This window comes from Zingiber officinale, chromosome 5A (genome assembly GCF_018446385.1).
Source record: "Zingiber officinale cultivar Zhangliang chromosome 5A, Zo_v1.1, whole genome shotgun sequence".
Lineage (NCBI taxonomy): Eukaryota > Viridiplantae > Streptophyta > Magnoliopsida > Zingiberales > Zingiberaceae > Zingiber > Zingiber officinale.
The window spans coordinates 146432501-146457953 of record NC_055994.1 but is presented as its reverse complement, the minus strand read 5'-3'; the positions used below and the strand labels follow the sequence as shown (position 1 = coordinate 146457953).

At 33.6% G+C, this 25453-nt stretch overlaps 1 protein-coding gene across 3 annotated transcripts in view; it reads right to left on the bottom strand.

The window, feature by feature from the left end:
• The window catches only part of LOC121982281 (callose synthase 3-like), a 109220-nt gene that overhangs the window by 50354 nt on the left and 33413 nt on the right, over window positions 1–25453 (bottom strand). The window contains exons 11-21 of one of the 3 annotated variants that reach the window (XM_042535266.1): window positions 18295–18432; window positions 18144–18220; window positions 17948–18065; window positions 7694–7816; window positions 7474–7585; window positions 3294–3628; window positions 3156–3208; window positions 2994–3054; window positions 2761–2842; window positions 2625–2674; window positions 2451–2537 (exon numbers count right to left, since the gene is read on the bottom strand). In XM_042535266.1, the coding sequence (XP_042391200.1) occupies window positions 2451–2537; window positions 2625–2674; window positions 2761–2842; window positions 2994–3054; window positions 3156–3208; window positions 3294–3628; window positions 7474–7585; window positions 7694–7816; window positions 17948–18065; window positions 18144–18220; window positions 18295–18432 (1236 nt within the window). The remainder of the gene's footprint in view (window positions 1–2450; window positions 2538–2624; window positions 2675–2760; window positions 2843–2993; window positions 3055–3155; window positions 3209–3293; window positions 3629–7473; window positions 7586–7693; window positions 7817–17947; window positions 18066–18143; window positions 18221–18294; window positions 18433–25453) is intronic. The other 2 variants (XM_042535267.1, XM_042535268.1) reach the window with 2 other exon arrangements.

Sequence of the window (25453 nt, the reverse complement as noted above, 5' to 3'; positions counted from 1 at the left end):
AGACTATAAAGGAACCAAGGGGGCACTTGTTTAAGGCATGAAGGGATCAGGAGATTCTCCCCTCCCCATCAAGGGGGTTCCCTTATGACAAGCAACCCTAGGAGAGTCATTTCCAAGGAGCCACCAAAGATTCCGTCCATTATACAGCTTGGAGCTCATCCAGAGACGACGATCGGCACACAACTAAGCATTTTTTTCTCCTTTTTTCCTTGATTTTGAGTTGTAGAATATCTTCTTTCTCATCTTTTAATTGTAACTTCATCTCCAAGGAGTAGTACTCTTAATTCTAGGACGAGAGAGTTAACCCGATTATTTTGTTAACACTTGTTTTATATCAATTAAACTTTCTTTTATCGTATGATTTGTTGATCCATGATCCAGCCTTATTGTGCATACATGATAATGATACTAATCGTGTGTTTTCATATCCCATGGGATAGAGGAAGGAACAAAAAGTGAACCCAACTCTCCAACCCATAAGAACCAAGACTTGAGAGTTGTTCATGAAAGTAGTTCAAAACCTCACAAATTCATCATTGGTTATCATAGAGCTTAATGGGTTTAACCCCAATTCAATGTCACGAAGTAAGGGATAGCACTTAGAGGACCGTAGGACCTCTCTAAGAAGGCAGTCGCTTTAGTGAGGCTACCTTGAAAGTAGGTGTCGTGTTTGGGTAGGCACATTGGTATTATTCAAAAAGTCTATATTAGTTACCTTGGGATAGACCACCTTCATACGTATCAATATTGAGATAATAAAGAGAATAATATTTAGGGTGTTACCAATCATCATGGTGAAACCAAAATCCTAGAATTGTTTCCCAAAAGTGATTTTCTCCTAAGACTCCTCTTGCTTTCTTGATTCATTTTCTTTCTCTCACGATTCTCGCGATTTTCGATTGTCTAGATAGTCTGCTTCGTAATTTTGACTAGTACTCGATTTACCGTCTTGTGGGATTCATATTTTATTACTTAACGACAATCGTGCACTTATGAATTTCTCACATCAATGGGAAATATCTTATATGAGACTTTAAATTCATTGATAGATACAATTTCGTATTGTTACTTTGTTGACTAAATTGATATATAGAAGATGTAGGCTCATTTATTGTCGAATTAATGTTAATAGAACTAATAATTTCTGAAAGATGCATACACATTCCCATATGTGCTTGCATACAGCATATGCATTAAGCAGTCGGTCAACTGCACATTGTCGGGATACATCTACAAAACGAGGCCATAAGAATTTCAAAGTAGAAGTGGAAATGAACTTTTATTCAGGCCTCGTAGAGAGAATATGTTAATATAAATTGGAAAGAAAAAAAAACGAAGAAGCTAGATTTAACCAAATCTAGCCTGAACAACTTGTGCAGAATAAAATATAGCTCGAACATTAGTATGTTAAATGGTCAAAGTGTGAATTAGAGAAAAGAAAAATGAAGCCCAAATATTCAACTTGGTGAAAATCTAGCAACCAGTTAAAATCCCTCATAACTCAGTAACTCAGATGAGCACTCCAACCCAAAACTCAATTTTGTTTTCTGCTTTGGTTTTGATTTGAAAAATTTATAAAAAAAAAAATTGGTCTCAGTTTTGTTTCTCTTTACCAACTCTAGTGAACTAAAAAACCAAAGCAATCAAACCAACCTAAATACTAATCATGTGTCCAAAAATCCTTTTGTAGTCCTTTATAGCCTCCAGAAGTTTCTCAAGTACATGATCAAGGCTTACTTATCAAGTATTACACTAGCGGGTTTTTCAGGATGACGATGGCAGACAATTTTTACTGTGTTAAGTTTATTCAGAAATCTCAACCTAGAATGGCCATGGTTTTGGTAAGGAAAAGCAATTATGCAAGTTAGAAAAAGTACCACCAGAATGGAATGGCCCTCGAGAACTATGTTAACTGTCACATAAATTGCATATGTTTCAGATATAAGGGTAAATTATGTGTCCATCCCTAGTAGTTCACCCCTCTCTTATATTATTCATATACTATTAGAATGTATCTCTCATTCTTTTTCAAATCTCTGTTTCAGTGCAGCATATTATTTGTTTAATCTAATCTAACAAAAAATTAAAATACATAGTGTCATCTATGTAATTTTTATTTTTTAACCTTGTTCTTAACAATCATATCCAGTCAAAAAAATACTCTTTTAGATAACAGCGTGTCTTTATTTATGTAAATAAGCTACATGATGGACTAAAGTGAAGAATTTGGGAAACAACAAATAAGAGTACATGAAGTACCAATAAATAATTGTTAAAGGAAGTCTATATATGTGGCCCAGAATAAAAATAAAATTGAAGATCAGCTTGCTAGGTTCAATTTTTTGATAATATATAAATATTTCGAAATGCATAAGCATAATAACTGAACCCAAAAAGCACTTGCAACTAAAAGCAACCATTAAAAAAATATGATAGTGTGAATAGTAAACCTCTCCAAGACGAAGGCAAGCTCCATAAATGCCTCCAACCAAAGTTGAAAATATAGAATACCAGATCTGAGTGTCCATAAAATAAACCTAAAGTGACAAGAGCATCAGATCAATAAATCAATCTGCAAAGAAATAGGTATATAGGCTGAACATAATCAGGATAAAGAAGTATACAAGAACTATAGGAGCCCAAAGCACAATCACGGCGACAATGTTGTTATTGGCTGCAGATAGCAAACACTGTTTTAGCGAAAACATAACATATCAAAAGCAATTTGAGGGCAGAGAACATTTCTTTCTGAGTATATACCTCGTGGGAAAAATTCATGCCATTGGTAAGTTGTTATTTGCTCACTCATGATATCTTTTGTTGGTTTCACAAGAGGATTGATCTATATTAAAGAAAATAACTTGGAATGACACCACAGGATTATGTGCATATTTGACTCATGAAAAAAATTAGCAAAAATCAGTTCAACAGTCAAGTTTGTGCGCAACTTGAAGAAAAATGACTTTATGGTGATCTTCAAAAGACAAGTTTACCTCAATATAGAAACTGAAGGCCAACTTTGTAGATATAAGAAGCACCCAGAACACCGTATATCTTTTTAAAAAAATAGCAAAATGACGCATGTCAAAATAAGGTGGCATGTATACTAGTAAAAAACCAGTGCTATAATGGCAAAAGAAAACAGATGTACATACTTGAAAAGTGACCATGAGCTTTCATGCATCCCTCTTCCCACATATAGATGAGGCTACAATAATTAAAAAAGAAACTTCTCATATTCCTATAACTAAAATAACAATGGAGAAATAATGACTTCAAAAAACAGTAATTACCTGAGACCACCACATTAAAAGAGTAACAATTTTATAATTTGAACGCTCAAGAAACCGTCTCAGAAACGGGAATAGGAATAACAATATAGCAAGCATATTTGGCAATAGATAAAGGACAAGTGCCAAAATGTAGAGCGAAGGCTGATTCTGACCATCCCCGAGCCAGCCTTTAATTGCCCTTGCTAAGCCAGTAGGATTTCTCCAAGAGTAAGCATAAGTAACTGGTAAAATTATCACCCATACAGCTGCCGAAATAACCTTCAAAACATATCTCAGCTTAGCAAGATAAGACATCCTTCTTCTTGCTTTCCAGTTAAAGATTACATCAAGCACAGCTGCAAAATTAAAACAACAGAAAAGTTAGAAGAACAGGAAAATATATCAGACAAATGAGCTGTGCCTTGTTCACATTTATTATCAACCACTAGAAATAGATAAAAGTTGGAGGAATCTACAAGACAATCAAAACAAGGAAAACTCTTGAAAATTTCCAAGTGGAACAGATCCAGAAATCACAAAAGATTATATAAATAAAAATAGAAAAATATAAAGATATGATTTACCTTAATTGTAGGAATATGATTTACCATGATCATAGGGATCTGATTAAGTAATACTCTCAGTCCCCTCGGGGCGGTGCGATGGTTAAGGCATGGGGTGTTGCCACATGAGGTCTTGGGGTCGAAACTCGGCGTGACCGAGCATAACCTCCCCCATGTCTTGGCCATTTGCACTAATGACTAGTAGCCACCCGTGATTTACCTCCTCCGTGTTAGCCTGGACGGGTTGGCGGGGGCGCTGGGGGCGAGCGAATCGTCTTTTTGCCACATGATTAAGTAATACTCTCTATAGATATGTATGATATTGACGAATAAAAAAAGAATATATTTAATTCTCCTGAAATTCTTAACATGGTATCAGAACGTCATTCCAAACCCCCCTAGCCTCCTTTTCTCTTCCATTAGCCGTCGCTGGCCAAGGAGGAACCCTCAATCATCAATCTGTCATCGCCCAAATTCCAATTGTTAGAATCTCTACGTGTGAGCCAAACATGTCGTTACGAGTTTTCTAGTCCAATCCCACGTGCTAGCATGTGAAAGCATGTTCATTATTGGAAATTTCTTCAGTTGTCACTATTATGGTCGCCCTACTCCTTACAACATCTTTGTAAACCTGGTTGAGTAAACATCTGCTCAAGAGTGTCACCTTTTTGTGCAACAGGTTCAGAATTTCTTTAGTATTTCAGATTTAGTTCTCAGTTTTTTTTCTTGTTGCTCTTTGGCGATATGGCTGAGAAGAAGTTTATCATGAACTCTACTGATAAATATGTCAATTCTCTCGGCGCCAAGAATCGTTAAAATCTTCATCCACACCAATTACTACCATCGTCGAGTCAGGTAAACCAAATACATGCCTTCTTTCCTCATCTTCCAAATGGGTCATTGATTATGCTTATACTGTTACTTTAACAGATGGGTCAACCTTTTATGTTCTTCAGTCTGGCATAATTACTCCAACACCTACAATTCAATTATACTCTCTCTCTTAATTGTCTTTTAATTTAATTTCTGTAAGCAAATTCACCAGTACTTTTAACTGTTATGTCTCATTCTTTCTAGATTATTATCTTTTTCAAAATTTACGGCAAAGAAGATTATTGATAAAGGACATAAGTTTGGGGACCTATACATCCTTGATGCATAGGTACTAAAGTCCATAGCCTATACTGGAATAATCACCCCATTTGAAACACATTGTCAGTTGGGTTATCATTCACTCCCAGTATTGAAGAAATTTTGTCCCTAATTTTATAATTTATTCCCATTAGATTGTGAATCATGTCAATTTGCTAAATATCAGTCTTAGTTCAAGTCCAAGAGTAAACAACTAAGCTAGTGCTCCTTTTGAATTAATTCATTTAGATGTTTAGAGATCTTATCCTATTATATCACAAACTGGGTTTAAGAATTTTGCTACTTTTGTAGATGACTATTTTTGTATAACATGGTTATATTTAATGAAAAATCGTTCTAAGTTATTCTTTCATTTTTCTCCCTTTTTTGCTGAGATTTAATCTCAATTTACTGTTCTGTACAAATATTGCAAAGTGATAACACACGGAATACTTAATGGAAACTTTTCAAATTTATATGACTCAACAAGACCATGTGTAGACACACCATCTCAAAATGGGATTGCAGAGAGAAAGAATAGACACCATGAAACTGCAAGAGCTTATTATTTCAAATGCAAGTTCCTAAACGGTTTTGGGTAGATGTAGTTTCCGGTAGATGTAGTTTCCACAACTTGTTTTCTAATTAATTGTATGCCATCGTTGATTCATGCTGAGACTCCTTATCACGTTCTCTTTCCAAATAAATCACTTCTTCCTATTGAACCTAGAACATTTAGGTGTGCTAGCTTTGTTCCAGATATTCATCCTCAAGTCATAAAACTTGATTAAAAACTTTTGAAGTGTGTTTTTCTTGAGTATTCTTGGGTTCAAAAAGGATATAGAAGTTACTGTCCTAATCTTAGCAAGTATTTGGTGTCCACTGATCTCACTTTTTTTTGAAACCACACCTTTTTTCCTCTACCAATCGCCCTCGCCAAGGGAGGATGATGAGTTGTTATTCTATACGATCACATCCTCTATTTCAGACCTTATTGAATATGTTCTTGTTAAGCCTCCCATACAGCAAGTTTTTTTTTGGCAACATATTCCTCCTAATCCATGTCCTGCGCCAACTTCTTCTTCTTGGGATCCAGTTTCAAGTAATGACCTACCAATTGCTCTTCTCAAGATAAAGGTAAATGTACTTATCCTTTTGTGTCTTATAATCACACTTATCATCATCAATCATGAAATTCTATCTCATGTTAGTTGGTGTAATGCTATGATTAAAGAGATGAATGCTATAGATGACAATGGTACTTAGAACCCTAGTCATCTGTAGGGAAAAAAATAATTGGGTGCAAATGAGTGTCTACAAATAAAGTCAATCGTGATGGGTCTACTGCCCGACCGAAAGCCCTAGAGAGGGTATGGTCACACGGCTTTGCTGAGATTTTAATTGTTCTTTAAGATTGATTGTGTAGTGGATATCACTAGATTTTGATCAGGATTGAACATTAGTGGAATCCTGTTTTTAAGGTGCAGGATGAACTGCAGGAATGGCTAGTCATACTCTTCATTTAAACACCCCAAGTACCTCATTCATGAGGGTGATAAACCAAGCCTTGGAACCCTTTATAATTTCAGTACACCTTGATCTACAGTGACGCACATGATACCTACACGAAACACATATGCCTCATCCTATAGATCCATAGGATAGAAAAGTTTGTTTGGCAATTTGAAGTACTCCTTTTCACAACCCTAGCTTCTTTCCTCAGATTTACCAAATCTGAAGAGAACACTTCAACACATCTAGGGAAATTAAAGATAACAAGGACTAGATTAAACCAAATACCCTTCAGATGATCAAATCTTCACAGTTTTGTGACATTCTATAGACGCTTCATTAAGGAATCAATATTATGATAGCTCCCTAAATGAAGTTGCTAAAGAAAGCAAAGTTTCAATGGTCTAAACCTGCATTTGCCACCTTTTGGGATAAATAAAAGGATAGCTAAGATGCTATTTTTTAGAAGTGCTGACCTCTCTAAAGCATTTAAATTATCTTGTGATGCATCTGAGGTAGGTGAAGGAGAACCATTGAACCAAGAAAAAGATTCAATTGCATTTTTTTGTGAAAACCTCAACAAAAACAAACATCTTATTCAAGCTACAACCAAGACTTTCAAACTATCATTCAAACCCTTAAGATATTGGCATAAGACCTACCCACTAGCCACAATGCACTAATAATGTATACTAAATTTCATTCAAACTGAGGAAAAGTTGAGTGTCAAATATGTTACATGGGTTAAGTTCCCTCAGGAATACACTTCTATCGTAAAACATCGCCCTAGTGTAGATAACAAATCCATTGATCCGCTAAGTCGTATTATAGGACCATTGCACACCATAAACATAGAAAATGTACCCAAAACTGATTTTAGTAAATCATGATGCAAAAAATATAATAAAACACAAAAGAAAACATGACATTCATATTAATAAACATTTAATTAAAAAAGGATTTAGAGAGCATAAATAATTTTTGAACAGTCAAACCTTGGCCCAGCTTTAGGATTGCAGCAGTTATGAATATGCTTAAAACCTTCCTAACCACTTCACCATCAAAGATGGCACTTGAGCCACCATTCCATGCAATTATAATCATGGCCTTTAAAACAGAAATGCAGATAACGTAAATAATAGATAAGAAAATAAGATATGTGTATAAATAAGCATATAACTAGCTAGATGAAGTCTAACAGTAAGCAACATGCACCTGCAGACATAAGATAAAGAAGATCCACATTCTATCAAAACTTCGAAAAATATGCCAGAATGAGCGTATCTCAACAAAATTAATTTTTCCAATCCACCGATCTGAGCTTGATTGTTTGTTATCCTGAAACCAGACATGAAACTCCGCATAAACTTCATGATTCATGTTTGATTATCGAGATAACATTAAAGATATGGTTCAACAAAATCCCTTAAGCATGTCAGCAATATTTCCAAAGGCATTCATAAGCTAGAACAATCTTGAACTTTCACAAGTAGAATATATGAAAAGTTATGACATGATAAAAAATTGATCATAATAGAAAAATGATAAAATGACTATTTAATTTAAAATTCTCACCAGGAAAGAGATTTGAGAATAACAAAGCTAACAATATGGAGAAGCGAGCAGCATTAAAAAAACTAGCCGGCAGCAGTGATGGTGTGAGTGGCAAAATGCTCACAATAATTATTAGAGTAGAAAATTAGATCACCCCATGAATTTACTAATTCTATAACTAAAGAACCCTAAATTTTAAATAAGTCAAACATTTTATAAATAATAGAACTGAGTAAATACACAAATAGATTATAATAAAAGTTCAAAAAAGTTAGCAACAAACTTGTTATCTCAAGCAAAAAGGCATGTAGATGCAATCACCCTTTTAAAGGGATCAATCGCCCATGAATACATATTGAACCATTCATAGTTATAACTATAACCATTTGAACTACATCAGTACCTTTACATGAATATAAAAAATACATACTAAAAACCTTTTTTGCAACAGCTTACATATCAACTATAATTAAATAACATTACCCTAAAACTTAATTAAATTGGTTACTTTGATGATGAAATTAATTATGCTAATTTAGATTAGCACACTACATTTCAATTTAATATTGAATATAAAAAATGTGAGAAAAATAGTAAAAAATTATCAATGTAAAAATTGGTACTAATTCTAATTTTGATCAGAATTAATTATTTATCCAATTTGTTCCACTTTCAGTTATTTAACTACCTTATTCAATGAAATAAAATTAAAGAAGTATGAATTGTTTGGTGTAATCCCAATAGAATCCATGATGTCTTGACTGCTTATTTAGTGTTTCCTTAAGTCACCATCATGTATTGTTACTACCGATCCTACTTATTTATGCGGGAAGCAAACGCAAAATGGCACTGAGGCAAACTGAACAGCTAGACTGCAAGCATGGATGACCGTTAGGCACCTCAAAGGTGTGCAAGAAATGAGTCAGGGAGCAAAGGGTCAAATAGTTTGGTGACAACACTGAAGAAGAAGCTAGAGATTATGCAAAAGCAGTACTGGCAAGACTTGAGAACAAGGTAGAGGCCACAAGATCAAATCAGCTGAGGAAGAGAGAAATAAGCAACCTCATTGTGGAGTTCACCAGCAATTTCAGGGACTAGATAATATCCTTCCTGATATTCACCGACGACTTCATTGTGTGTGTGTGTGTGTGTGTGTGTGTAGTGGTGGGTGGGTGGAGTCTGCAACTTCATCTTGTGGTCACCAGCAACTTCAGAGCCTGAATGATATTCTTACCTTCTCAGCTCATTCATAGGCAACTTCATCATGTGGTACCTTGGCAAGCATTCACAATGATAGAGGTGGTGTCTGCAAGATCTCCTTCACAGCCTTAGCTCATTCAGGTGTCTATTAGTCAGAGTGGGTCTCCAATCCAGAGAGGAAAGAACATGGAGCTATATAATTACTTGCCAGGGGTGCAAGTGCCAGGGCAGAGGAGATAGGCAATGTGCAAAAGGGATAAGGCTGTGACGGATCAGGTTGAGGGTGAGCAGAAACATGACAATGAAAAATGTCGTCCCTTTGCCTCCTCAATGTCCTATTTCTTCATCCTTCTGTCCACACATGTTTCTGATTTTAGAGGAACAGATCAACGTAGCAGGCAATACAATTTAAGCAACCAATGAAATGCAGGCCATAGAAAGTTCCATGTGGCAGCACATCCCAATTCACCAAAACATGTCCTTCAATATATAGATATAATTCTGCACTCTTCATTTAGAAGTACATAGGTTGATTTTGAATTTGATTTGTTTTTACAAAATTAATTTAACTTGAAAACCAGATAACTAGATAGAAGTTTCTTCTAACTTAAAATTCAGATAACAAGATAGATGGTGTCCATGTTCAATAGCAAAGCTTAATTGTTCCAGTAAAACAAATTAGTGGATAGATTTTCTCATGATTTGAACTCATGGATAGAAAGCAAGAGACGTGAAAAAAGCAGGTAGATAAAAGATTGTCACTTTGACCCTACATATATGCAGCACAAGGTCCTATTTGTTTTCTAACAAAAAGCACACCAAATAGAAACCAGTTATCAATCAATAAAAAAATTTATGGGCCACACGTATATAACCAGAATAAAGTTCATGAACATAACCTGAGGGGAAACCATTACACAATTATCAGTTTACCACATGAACCAAATAGCAAGTCCCAACTAAAGTTATTTCTCCATAATGATGATGCAATTAAAAGAAGCTGGTAGAATTTTTTATGACAAATCATACCAATAATTAAATATCTAGATGCATCTAGCATCCTAAAAATACAGTTCACACTTAAAGTTATTTCCTCATAATGATAATGCAATTAAGAAACTAGAAGAATTATTGAAGTTATTTCCTCATAATGATAATGCAATTAAGAAACTAGAAGAATTATTGATAAACGAACCATACCAAAAACAATAAAACAACCAAACCTTATCCCACTAAGTGGGTCGGTTATATGGATCCTTCTACGTCAATGGACTCTATCCTCTACTATATCATCATCTATACTTAAATAAATTTTATTTTAATTTATCATTACTAATCAAGTCTTTTTTAGTCTCTCTTCCCTGTTTGATATGTGTATTTGTCATAGTTTCACATAATCTAACCTGAGTATTTATTGGCCGTCTACATGTCCGTACCATCTTAAATATGTCTCTCAAAGTTTTTTCTCAATAGATGCAACTCTAACTTTTTCCCTAGTGCTCTCATTTCTTATTTTGTTCATCCTCGTATATCGACCTCAACATCTTCATCTCTGTAACTCTCATTTTTTTGCTCATATGCTCAAGTGATAGCCCAACATTCAGCGTCATATAGCATAGCAGATCTAACTGCCGTTTTATAGAAATTCCCTTTAAGTTTTAGAGAAACTTTACAATCACATAAAACACCTGAAGCTCTCCATTTCAACCCCTCCATTGTTTTGTAAAAATGATTTTAATACTTAAAGCTCGTAGTTCTATACAACTCATCATTTCCTATTTTAACAATTATCTTATTACGTCTGATATTGCTAAACTTAAATTTCATATATTCTGTTAGAACTCTACTTGGCCTAAAACCTTTCATTTCTAGTATTTCCGTTCACATCTATTAAAACAATATCATATGCAAACAACATGCACCACGATACCGTATCTTGAATGTGTATAGTGAGTTTGTCCATGATTAGAGAAAAAAAAATAGCAACTTAGAATTGATCCTTGATGTAACCTTATCTTTATTGGAAATGTTTCAGTTAACCTACTTGAAGTCTTCACTCTGGTCGTTATATCCTCGTGCATATCCTTAATTAGTTAATATATGTTTCGCTAACACCCCACTTTTCTAGAATTTTCCATATAACTTCTCCTAAAACTCTATCATAAGATTTTTATAAGTTAATGAATATCATATGTAGATATTATTTTTGCTCCATATACTTTTCAATTAATTATCTGAGAAAATATATAGCTTCTATTGTCGACCTTCCAAACATGAACCCAAATTAATTTTCGATCATCATGATCTCCTTAATCTTTTTTCTATTACTCTTTTCCAAAGTTTCATGGATGACTCGTTAATTTAATAACTCTATAGTTTGCACAATTTTGTACGTCTTCTTTGTTCTTATATAAGAGAATTAGAGTACTTACCATCTATCGATCAAATATTTTTTTTATTTTCAATATCATTTTAAATAATTTTGTAAGTCATTCAATACTTTATTTCCCTAGGAACTTTCATACCTCTATCGGAATATAATCTAGTCCAACAGGTTTCCCATATTACATCTCATTTAAAGCTTGTTCTACTTCTAAAGTTTGAATTCTACAATAAAATTTTAAATCTTTAAACTCATTTAACCTACTTAAATTACCTAAGTCAAGTTGGTCGCCTAAACCTTCATTAAAAAGTTATGAAAATACCTCTTCCACCACTCTTTTATTTCTCCATCATTTACTAGTATCTATTGCATTCATCTTTAATACATCTTATTTGAATAAGATCTCTTATCTTTCTCTCACTTTAGTTATTATATAAATGTTTCATCCCCCTTCTTTTATATCCAATTTTCAATATAATTGTTTAATGTTTCATTCTTTGCTTCATTCCTTAGCCTGTTTAGTGACTATTGTATGTTTTTTTAAGTTCTCCTCATTCTTACAAATATATAATTCCTTATAGATTGTTCGTTTTCATTAACTTTCTCTTGTACTTTCTCAATCGACCATCAAAATTTATTATTTTGTGGTGCATATCCCTTTGACTCACCGAATACACTCTTGACAACTATTTTCAACTTTGATATCATCTTATCCCATGTCGTATTAGAGTCACCGTTTATTTCTCCTAATGCTTATACTCCTATCTTTTCATTAAATATGTTTTGCTTCTCATCCTTCAACTTCCACCTCTTAATTATAGGAGTCGTGTATATTTTCCTTTTATTAATACTATACTTGAGGCGATCCAACACTACTAACCTATGTTGAGTAGTTAACATTACAATCTTTACCAATCTTTCTATCCCTTTTTCTAAACATAAAAAAGTCAATTTGCGATTTATTATTCTCACTTTTGAACATGACTAAGTGTTCTTCTCTTTTCTTAAAAAATATATTAGCTAGTACAAAGTCATATGTTATCACAAAATCTAATATAATTTTCCCTTCTTCATTTATTATTCCAAATCCATTATCCTCATCCACCCTCTTATATTTCTCATTTTTCACTCCAGCATGCTCATTTAAATTGTCTCTTATTAAAATCATTTCATTTGGCAGAATATTTTATAATATATCTAGGTCGTCCCATAATTTGTTATCTTCATCTAATCATACTTAGGTGCATATATGCTAATTATGTTCATAATTTTTTTCACCACTACTATCTTGAAAGTTATAATTCTATCCCTCTTTCTAACTACTCCAACTTCATCCTTTAACGAACTATCTATAACAATACTCACTTCATTTCTTGTTTTACTTTTTTCAATGTACCGTAACTTAAAACCTGAGTTCTCTATCATCTTTGCCTTCACGTTTGCCTATTTTGCCTCTTATACACACAAAATATTAATCATCGTATATACTTCCTCCATTGATTTACAAGTGAAAGTTCATATGTTCCATATTCCATATCTTATACTATTAGTTTTCCTATAATATTTGTTCTTATCCAACCAAAGTGTAAGAACTCTTGTCTAATTAACACTACACCTAAATTCTTATGGAGATGTAGCGGTCCTTACCGATACCGATACATTACAATCGAACCCTACAACATGAACTCTTGAATATTTAACATTACACCTAAGTTCTGGAAATGTAGCGGTCCTTATCAAGACGTTACAATCGGACCCTACAATGTGTTCCTTCTAAAAAACAACCTAGAATTAGCACAATAGTTTAATGGATCCATTTATTGAATATTTATCTTAGTTTAGCGCTGGTTGGTAACCTAACGCAACCCTCCTCCTTTATTCATGCTTGGGACTGGCATAACTGAGTTAATTCATTTATATATATAACTGCAGACGTCACTTGCACATACTTCCATAATAAGTTCTCAATTCAACTAAGATATATACATAACTCTTAAAACATAAATTACTAGCGACCTTTGGTATCAGCCATACAGTTCAAAATTTATTCTTCAAAGAAAACACCTGAAGCTAAACTGGAAGGTCTTTAGGTTGTATTGTCATTGTTCCGAGTGACTCACTAGTCAATGTCTCTTGTCTTATTCGTCCCATTATCTAAAAAAATTAAAATATGTGAGTCAAGAGACTCAGCATATTAAAACTGTGTTATGCAATAATTAGCGCCTATAATCTAGTGTACTAAGGGACACATGCTAGGTAATTTAGGACTTGACTCCTGGCATCTCATAGACATGAACATAAGCATAAGCGTCGACATAAGCAGAATAACGTAAACGTAAGCATAAACATGTAAATAGATTTAAGCGTGAGAATAAACATAATCATAAGCATGTATATAGCATAGGCATAAGCATACTTGCATGTCATAAACATACATACTAGGGATGAGCATAAACATGATCATATATACACCTATCATGAGCATAACTCGAACATAGGCACAATCATAATCATAAACATAATCATAATCATGTATATAAGCATAGGCATAAACATCAACACACATAACATAAACATTCACATGAACATAAGCATGGCCATAAACCTTCATGGATTGGCGTGCTCCCCGAGTGTGTGTCCCCGGATCATACCACCGTCTCATACATGAAATTAATTAATTTCTTAGATAAGCTTCCCAGACCCTTCTTAATCGGATTCCCAAACCCCTCTGCTTTGGTAAGGTTCATCGGACCCTTCTTAAGCCGGATTCCCAAACATCTTTTGTTTTGATAAGGTTCACCGGACCCTTCTTAAGCCGGATTCCCAGACCTTTTTTATTTTGATAAGACTCACCGGACCCTTCTTAATTCAGATTCCCAGACATCTTTTGTTTTGGTAAGATTCACCAGACTCTTCTAAAGTCGGATTCCCAGACATCTTTTGTTTTGGTAAGGTTCATCAAACCCTTCTTAAACCGGATTTCTTACTCGTTCCTTCCGTTTTGGTAAGAATTCCGGACCCTTCTTAAGACGAATTCCTTACCCGCTCAATACAATCAATTTGCACTATCCTTCTTTTAATTTCACACAATTCAATTTATGTCTAATAACAAATTAATACCTTATCAACTTCTTAACCACCATTCATCAAACAAAGTCAACATGTTCTATTAAATCTCTATTCAAAAATCACGAGTTAACCAATTTAGATGATTAACTTATTATTAAATAAATCAACGATAGTGCGAATTAAGAAGAGAGCTTCTTAGGGCGAGTTAATTGGTCTCTTCAACGATAGTGCGAATTAAATAAATCACGAGTTAATATGTATGTTCTATTAACGAGTTAACCAATTCTTTGTCTTCCCTTGGAGCTCTAGAACCGGTAGAGAACAATGGGGAAGAGAGCTTCTAAGGGCTGGCGGAGATGGAGCTTTCAAAGGTAAGGGTTTTTAAAGAGGTTAAAAGCTTAGGACTTGATTTCTCTTTTCCTTCTTCTACAAGAAACATTGAACCTAATCCTATTAAAATTACCACATAACAAATTTAAAAAAGCATCTATATTTTATCAACTAAGTCATATAAATTTTATTATACTAAGTCATATAATATTTTTATATAAAAATTTATATTCATGCGTTATATAAATTTTTATCTACATACTAAGGCTTATAACTTTTATAATGCTAAGTTATGCATAATTTTTTTTATATAAAAATTTATATCCCTAAGTTATATAAATTTTTATATACACACTAAGTCTTTATAAATTTTTATTCATAATAAAAATTTATATCCATGATTATATAAATTTTTATATGCATACTAAGTCCTATAAATTTACATAAAAATTTATTCACATGGGTTATATAAATTTTTATATATTTACTAAGTCATTTATATAAAAATTTATTCACATTAGTTATATAAATTTTTATATATTTATTAAGTCATATAAATTTATATAAAAATTTATATACATGAATTATATAAATTTTTATATACACATTTAGTTTTTAATTAAATTTTATACATATTTATATTCACCCGACTTTTTAATTGATCAATTCAAATTCCATAAATGTAAACTAACTTAATTAATTAAATCTAACAAACTCCATCTATTTAAATTAATAAATTCTTAATTAATCAAAAAAATCCCTTTAATTAAATAATTCTGAATTCTAATTAAATTACAATTAATCCAATAAATCTCTTTAATTAAATAAATCCGAATTCTAATTAAATTGCAATTTAACCCAATAAATCCGCTTAATTAAATAAATGGTTTCAGATACTACAATTACAATGCATCATCTTATACTGAATTGTATATCTATTTTGTTATATATTGGTCCCAAGAGGCAAATTATAATATTTTTTCAACCAATTGGAGGAGATTACAAAATATCAATTAGCAAAAAATCAAGGGAGAGATCAAACTAGGCCATACTATGTGAATGGTCTATTAATCTCGAATGACATAGGATTAATACCACCAAACTGATGCCCATTGACTCCTTTATTGATTACAAAAACCATTTTACTAAATCAAACTTTCCGATGCCATGAAACCATATTTCAGTATACAGAGCTCAAAGTCATTCTAACTATCAGGATAGCACAAGCCTGTTAACTCTGTAAACTGTTTATAGACACTCCCTGGTTACTAATTCAGTTGGGCATACTATAGAAGGAAATTGTTTTCACATTCTCAATGTTGTCAAATATGTACGATCATTAGAGCAACAATTTAGTTAAATAATCTTAAGTTAAGTTCGCGGACTTCCACACACACTTATCCAACAGAGAAAACAAAGCACTAGGGTGCAATGCATGTGCTTGTACATCATCCTCATTGTTTGTTAAAATTTCTGGACGCTAATTTCAAAATAGATGTTTATTGAGACTTCGATCATCCTCAAGCAGAGATTACTGTCTAAACAAAGAATATTGAATGGATAAAACCACCTCATAAATAATCCATATGTAAATGTAACAAATTAGACCAAAAATGATCTTAGTTTAGATCACCACTTCGTGTTGTATGGCATACCAAACAAAGGAATAATAAAACCTCCCTTGTTTGGTATGTCAGGATAACAATGACCTGGTAGCTCTGCAAACCTTTTAAAGACAATCACTGATTATTATTTCAACTGAGCATACAATAGAGGGCAACTGTTTCACATTCTCAATATCACTAAATAAGTAGGAACTTTAGAACAACAATTAAATAATATTAAGTTGAGTCTGCAGTATTCCATTATTCAACAGAAACAAGCAATCCCTAGGGCTATATGCATGTGCCCAAGTACATCATTTTGTTGTATGTTAACATTTTTTATAAGTAATTTAGATGCTCACTAAGACTTCAATCACCCTCCATTGAATGGACAGAGATAGAACTGCCTCATAAATTATCTGTATGCAATAAATCGTAGCCAACGAAGTCTTAGTTTCAGTCACCACTTTATGTTGATGGCATACAAAACAAGTGACTACTAAGCCTTCCTTTATTAAATCATGTATACCAAAACACGTCCCCTCGGATGAGTCTAGTGGCTAGCGCATAAGGTGTTGTCACCATAAGGTCTAGGGTTCGAATCTCGGCAAAGCCAAGGTAAATGTCTCCCTTATGTGTTAATCATTATTCCAAAGGCTAGTAGCCGCCCACGATTTACCTCCTCCGTGTTGGCCCTGGGACGGGTTGGCGGGGGCGATAGGGGCAAGTGTATTCGCCTTTTGCCACCATGTATACCAAAACACCACCAAGAGCACCATCATGCATAAGATAGTTTGCTATGAAACCATTCAGGTCGTGACACAGTAAAAATCAAAATTTCTATAGGGAATCAAATAGTTTGATCCTCTAATTATAGCTCTACAATGTATTCATCTCATCAACACAAAAATGCATTATTCATAGAATAAAGAGGAAAGGGAATACAATTCTCAAAAAAACAAATTAACAATTAGCAACAATACCAAAGTATGTTTTAGTGATTCAACATCTTCTCAATGTCATATCTAACTATTTTGCAGTACTCTAATACCTGGCAAGCCACCCAAACACAATGATATCTAACTCTGACTAAATCACTCTGACTAAATCAGATTATAGACATCTCAAAATATTCCCCAGTAGCAAAAGATTAGAAGTTATGAAATAAGAGTATAGAAATTGTTCAAGTAAATTAAACTAAAAATGACAAAAATAAAACATAATAGATGAATGACAACCAATAAAATATCGACTTGTGGAAACCAAATGAAAGTCTTCACAAAAGAAAAGGCTAAAAGGTCATAAACACATCTAACTAGATTCACTAACGGCAAAAGACACTTTAGGATTTACTTCATCCTTTTTGTACATGAAAGGTTGTGGTGGCTGACAAAAAAAATCAGCTTCAGCTCTCATAGGCCATCCTAATCGAAAACAGTCTATAGACCTACAATAAAAATTATAAATAATTAGAAATGTTAATAAAGTGTATATTACATATCCTGCATTTGCATATTAGAATTACCAAAAATATTCATTCAAATCATCATAATTCCGCCAGTGTGAATGTTTTGATTTATCTCTCTTGCTTCTCTCAGCCTCCTGTATTATAACAATCAAAAATCCAGATTAACCAAATAGGAAAGAGATTTAACTGATGAAGCTGCAATTACTACCTTTGCTATTGTTTGATAAATTGGAGTTACAACTTTTTTCAAAAATGCTTCTTTATCACCACCATATGCTGGCTTTAAATTTTCACCTGTCACTGAGCTTGTATTCCCAGCTAACATTCCATATAGTTCAAAGGCCATCTGACAAAGGGGATAAAAAAGAAAGATTTAAAGTTGCAGCTCTTAAAGTACAGGGATACCATGCTAAGATATAAACTAGAGTCCAAAGGTCAAAACCTACTGTCTACTGATAGTCTTTTCTCATTCTGCCCAAGGCAATGCTGCTGTCGCCCTTTTCAGGCAATACAAGTACATGTATTTGTAAGATCCTTAAGGGGGACCGAGTAGCATTTTAAAAAAATTATAACAACAACAGCAACCAAGCCTTTTCCCACTAGGTGAGGTCGGCTGTATGAATCCTTTTACGCCATTGAGCTCTATCTCCTATTATATCATCACCTATATTTAAATAAATTTTATTTTGTTTTATTGTTGCTAACCAAGTCTTTTTTGGTCTTCCTCTTCCTCGTTTTATATGCATGTTTATCATAGTTTCACATCGCCTAACTGGAGCATTTATTGGTCGTCTAAGTACATGTCCATACCATCTTAAACGTGTCTCTCTGAGTTTTTCCTCAATAGATGCAACTCCTACTTTCTCTCTAATGCTCTCATTTCTTATTTTGTCCATCCTCGTATGTCCACACATCCACCTTAACATCCTCATCTCTGCAACTCTCATCTTCTGCTCATGTGCTCGAGTTTCAACTCCATATAACATAGCAGGTCTAACTACGGTTTTATAGAACTTACCTTTAAGTTTAAGAGGTACCACATAAAACACTCGACGCTCCCCTCCATTTCACCCATCCTGCTTGTATTCTATGTAAGACATCTCTCAATCCCTCCATCATTTTGTAAAATGATCCTAAATATTTAAATCTCTAACTGACAACTCGCTCTCTCCTATCTTAACAATTGTTTCATTACTTCTAATATTGCTAAACTTAAATTCCATATATTCCGCTTTTAATCTACTAAGCTTAAAACATTTCCTTCTAGTGTTTCCCTCCAAGATTCTAGCTTAGCATTTACTCCTTCACGTGTCTCATCTACCAAAATAATATCATCTGCAAACAACGTGCATTCATATCATGTATGTGTTTAGTGAGTTCATCCATAATTAATGTAAAAAGATAGGGACTTAGAGTTGATCCTTGATATAACCCTATCTTTATTGAAAACATTTCGATTACTTCACCTGAAGTCTCCATTCTTATCATTACGTCCTTGTACATATTCTTAATTAGTTCAATATACACTATACTAACATCTTGCTTTTTTAGAATTCTCTATAAAATTTACCTCAGCACTCTATCATACGCCTTTCTTAGTCGATGAATATCATGTGTAAATCTTGTTTTTGTTCTCGATATTTTTCAATTAATTTTCTAAGAAGATGTATAGCTTCTGTTGTCAACAGGCATGAACCAAATTGATTTTCTGTCACTATGGTCTCCTTCCTTAATCTTTTTCTATTACTTTTCCCCAAAGTTTCATAGTATGACTCATTAGTTTAATACCCTATAGTTTGCACAATTTTATACGTCTCCTTTATTCTTATATAAGGAACCAGAGTCTTATCCTCCATTGATCGTGCATTTTTTCGTTTTCAATATCATGTTAAATAATTTTGTAAGCCATTTAATACCTTGTTTTCCTAAGCACTTCCATACCTCTATCGGAATATCATCTGGTCCAACGACTTTTCCATTGTGCATCTCATTTAAAGCTTGTTTTACTTCTGAAGTTTGAATTCTACGATAAAAATTAAAATTTCGATGCTCATTTGACCTAATTAAATTACCTAAGTTAAGTTGGTCTCCTAAACCTTCATTAAAAAGTTGATGAAAATACATCTTCCACCGCTCTTTTATTTCTCCATCGCTTACTAATACCCTATTACATTCATCTTTAATACATTTTATTTGGCTAAGATCTCTTGTTTTTCTTTCTCTCACTTTAGCTATTCTATAGATGTCTTTTTCCCCTTCTTTTGTATCCAATTTTTAATATAACCGTTCAAAAGTTTCATTTTTTGCTTCACTCACTACTTTCTTAGCTTCTTTCTTGGCTATTGTATATTTTTTTAAATTTTCCTCGTTCTTACAAATATATAATTCCTTATAAGCTATTCGTTTTTCCTTCACTTTCTCTTGTACTTTCTCATTCCACCACCAAGATTCTTTACTTAGCGGTGCATGCCCCTTTGACTCACCGAGGACACTCTTAGCTACTATTTTCAACTTTGATACCATCTTATCCAATGTTGTATTAGAGTTATCGTATATTTCACCTAATGCTTGTACTTCTACCTTCTCTTTAAATATATGTTGTTTCCCATCCTTTAACTTCCACCACTTAATTCTAGGAATTGTATATATTTTCTTTCTATTGATACTATGTTTGAGGCGTATATCCAGCACTACTACCCTATGTTGGATAGTTAAGCTTTCTCCAGGGATGACTTTGCAATCTTTACAAATCTTTCTATCCTTCTTTAAAAAAATTATATATTTTGAAAATAACTCACTAATTCAAATATGCAGCAAAAGGTTAATTGTTGATTTTAATTAATCTAATTTATAAAAATGAGTTTAAATATGAAGATAATAGCAAAAAAAAAAAAGAACTAAGTGACACAGTGAATTTTACATGGTTCAGTAACTTCCAGGTTCCTTCTCAATGGCCTAATGATTTGTTAGGAGAATCAATCTTCATCAAAACCCACTATATTTTCTCTTTTCTGAAATATACTTCAAAGGAGGAGAAATCTGTTTACAAAAAATAATTTGGCTAACAAATAATCATTAAGGGGGACTGAATAGCATTTTTTAAAAATTATATATTTTGTAAGATCATTAAGGGGGACTGAATAGAATTTTAAAAAAATTATATATTTTGAAAATAACTCACTAATTCAATATGCAGCGAAATGTTAATTGTTGATTTTAATTAATCTAATTTATAAAAATGAGTTTAAATATGAAAAATAATAGCAAGAAAAAAGAACTAAGTGACACAGTGAATTTTACATGGTTCAGTAACTTCCAGGTTTCTACTCAGTGGCCTAATGATTTGTTAGGAGAATCAACCTTCATCAAAACCCACTATATTTTCTCTTTTCTGAAATATATTTCAAAGGAGGAGAAACCTTTTTACAAAAAATAATTTGGCTAGCAAATAATCAAGAAGCAATTTGCACAAGACAAAATAAGACAGGCTAATAATGATATGAACAGCTTATGGAAATAATGAACACTGAAATTCCGAGTTGTCGCCACATTGTGATGCCTATAGAGATCTTCTAGACAAACGAAATGAGCTTTAGCATGGCTAGGAGCATATTGAAAACCGCATTGAGTTGCCTATAGAGATCTTCTAGATGAACGAAGTGAGCTTTAGCAAAGTCTGGAGCATATTCAACTATTATTGTTGTTGTTTTTTATGTCTCGTGTTATCTGAACGACAGTTATTCATCTATTATCCACTATCCGGTGGCCTGTATCATACTTCCAGTCATGCTAAAGCATTCTGATCGCCTAAAATGACTTCATCCAAATAAGAGATGCATTCCACGCTGTCTTTCCTGTCGCCTAGATATTCTTTGCAATCACCCAGATCAGCTTATTGTTGTCATGCCATCTCTTAGACTAAATTCTATACTAACTAGATTATTCGGTCACTCAGATCTATATTGTGGTCGTCTGAAACTACAATAAAACTCTTCTAGTCGCCTAAAAAAATGAAATTTTCATGAATTAAGCCAAAAAAGCATAAAACATGTTATGAGTGATCAACACTGCCTTCTGAATCAGAAAACCTTGTTATGGATTTTCTTTAAATTCTGTTGGGTATCTAATTTGTTTGACCTATGGGTACTTCTTAGCTGCCAAATATTTGGTCCGTTGACTCATTTGGACTTCGCTTGCCAAATGTGTATCCCTACTGACTCATCTAAACTTCTGCTAAATGTCTCTCTGATCCATCTGGACTTGTCTACAAAATGTCTTACCGCATTAACCAATCTAGATTTCGTCTACCAAATGTTTGGCCCTACTAATCCATCAAAACTTCGTCAACCAAATATTTAGCCTTATTGACCCATCTAGACCGGACTTTGACTTTCAAATTTCTAATCCTACAGACCCATCTAGACTGTTTGCCTTGTCAAACTTTCCTACACCTACATATTTGGAATGCAGATTAGATTACATAATAATTAACTTAAAAACCTTCGTCATACGTCAAAACCTCAAGTCAACTGATTAGAATCTATTTGCTCTAATAGTATTTTTTCTATATCAGTTACGAGTTACAATAGTTACAAGTTGTCAGCATTTCTTCCCTTCATCCATTAAAACATTAGCCCTTTCTAACTCTGAAGCACTATACCCATTTCATTATTAATCTTTAATTCACTCAGTTTTAGTAAATTATTGATTACTCCATTACACTTTTGTTATATCCAAAAGAATTCACATATCTCCACAAATGGTATGATAGTGTTCACTTTGGGCCTAAGCTCTCATGATTTTATTTTTGAGCTCTACCCAAAAGACCTCATACCAATGGAGAAATCTCCATCCTTTTAAACTCATGATCTTTTCCATTTCTTTTCAATATGGAACTTTGATTATATTCACACCAATCCTCTTCTCAAACAAAGGACTACAATTACTCTCATGGTCTGGGCTTCCCCGTAAGCATTCACTTTTGACCTACTCCGAACCTCCCTGCAAGTATCCAATCACCATGACTTGCTTGTGACCTCCCCGCAAGCATCCAATCATCCTGACCTGCTTCAGGCCTCCAGCAAACATCCGATCACCCTGACCTGCTCAGGCCTCCCCTCAACTTCATTCAAGATCACCCCACATGACATCTGGTCTGGGTCATGGCTCTAATACCATTTGTTGTGTCTAAAAAAATTCACATATTTCCACAATAGTATGATATTGTCCACTTTATGCCAAAATCCTCATGGTTTTGTCTTTGGGCTCTGCCGACCTCATACCAATGGAAATATCTTCATCTCTTTTAAGCTCATGATCTTTTTCATTTCTTTTCAATGTGAGATTTTGATTGTATTCCCAATCACTTTCAACACAAATATCAAATCATATAGAGTTTCATCATACATCTGAATGAAACTATAAAGAGAAAACTTGATATTTTTTATTATGTTCTAAAATGGAATATTGAACCATATAGAGTTCCATCTTCTGCATCAGTATAAATCTATAAGAAAGAAAACTTGATAAATTTTATTATGTTCTACATGGGATAGTAATCCACCTATTTATAAAGAAGATGAGGAAACTAAACTCAAATATAAGAGTAGGCTATCTGTATCTATTCTTTCTTTGGGAAGCATGGCGTGCTAATATTCTCAAACATGTTTGCATCATGATTAAAGTGTTATTTTAATCCAATATGTTTGTGCATTTGTGGAACAATAGATTATTTGCAATGTAGATTGTTGAGATAATCATAATACATATCCACTAGTTTTTAATGTTAATGTTAAGGATGTCGAGAAGGAATTTTATACACACTATCTCACAATTAGTATCTGTTATATCCTTATGTTTTGCCTAGTTTTTGGTTTTCCATATTACAAGGTTGATATACATAGAAACATATGGTGGATCTTTTATCAACATAGGAAGTATAAGACTCTGAGGGTGTGTTTACTCCGGTGGTATCCATAAGGAAAGGAGAGTTTTGATTTTTGAGAAGCTCTACCTTATTTACTAATTACACACCGAAAGGCCTTGACAGAGCTATCTGCGGAGTGATTTCCCACCTAAAACTCATGTACCCAAAAAATAGAGCAAACAAAGTACAATATCAATTAATCAAGACGTAAACAAGGTTCAAAGTTTCTAGTCATGCTAAAGTTTAGACTTCAATTGAAATGATATTATTTCAATATCATGCCGAGGTTCGGACATGTCGTACCTATGGCAAATTAGAAGTGAAGGAGAAAGAAAATCAAGAAAATGAAACCAAAAAAAAGAACTATAGAGACTTTGCTTTCCATCCAAAATGATACGATTTTAATATTAAATTGTATGGACACAAGCTATAAAAAAATAACAACATTAACTCAGTTTATCTTAACCTGCATTGTAGCATGCTAAGGAGTGTCAAATGTTGACATGAAAGAATATTCTAAGAGACATTGTCTATGCAAAATAGTATCGGTTTCGATAATTTATCAAAATAATATATTTTGGCATTGGTCGGCGAGGTATGAAATTTTATACCATATAGATACATAAAATGATCTACCCCTGTCAATGCGATGGCAGAAATACAGACATCAGATGAGGGCACACAACGCAAGTCAAAAAGTCATGTGGCACGAGCAAGCTTCTAGGGAGGGTGTTTGGCTTCAGCGAGAGTCCAAGATGTGCAAAGTACTCTGACAGAAGCACCAAATAAAGAACAAAACAATGTCTCCTCTTCCGCAGGTTCCTAGTGATCTTCTAACTCTTCTCCACACTAGACATAGTGGCTTAAAAGCATAGCAGAGGTGAGATTTGAATAGATACACGAAGGAAATTCTTGGCAGATATGAACAGCTAGCGATAGGTTACAGCCACAGACACAGCAGTGGGCACCCATCCTTTGTGACAGAGTCAGGAAACAGACATCGGTAGTAAAAGATTTGCAGCAGTGAATTGGAGAGGATGGCAGGCAGATGTAGCTGGAGCTAAGTGGCTGAAAGGCTGCTGCTATACCAACTTGGACAGTAGGGTTCACGATCAAGATTCTCTTTTTTTTCTCTCCTCTCTAAGGGGGTGTTTGGTTGATGGGTTTGGGAATGAAGGAATGGAATGATAGTAAAAGATGGTGTTTGGATTGTGGGTTTGGGAATGACAATTTGGGAATGATTTCTAGATTTATGGGAATCAACCAAACTCATATAACTAGGTGGGTTTCATTTCCATTCTCATTCCCATTACACCTTACAATCAAACTCATACCCATAGTCATTCCTATCATTTAACCAAACGCCACCTAAACTTTTATCAGGGAGTGATATATGTTTGTCAGATTACAAATAAACCGACTGGTGTGGTTTGTTGTGCAA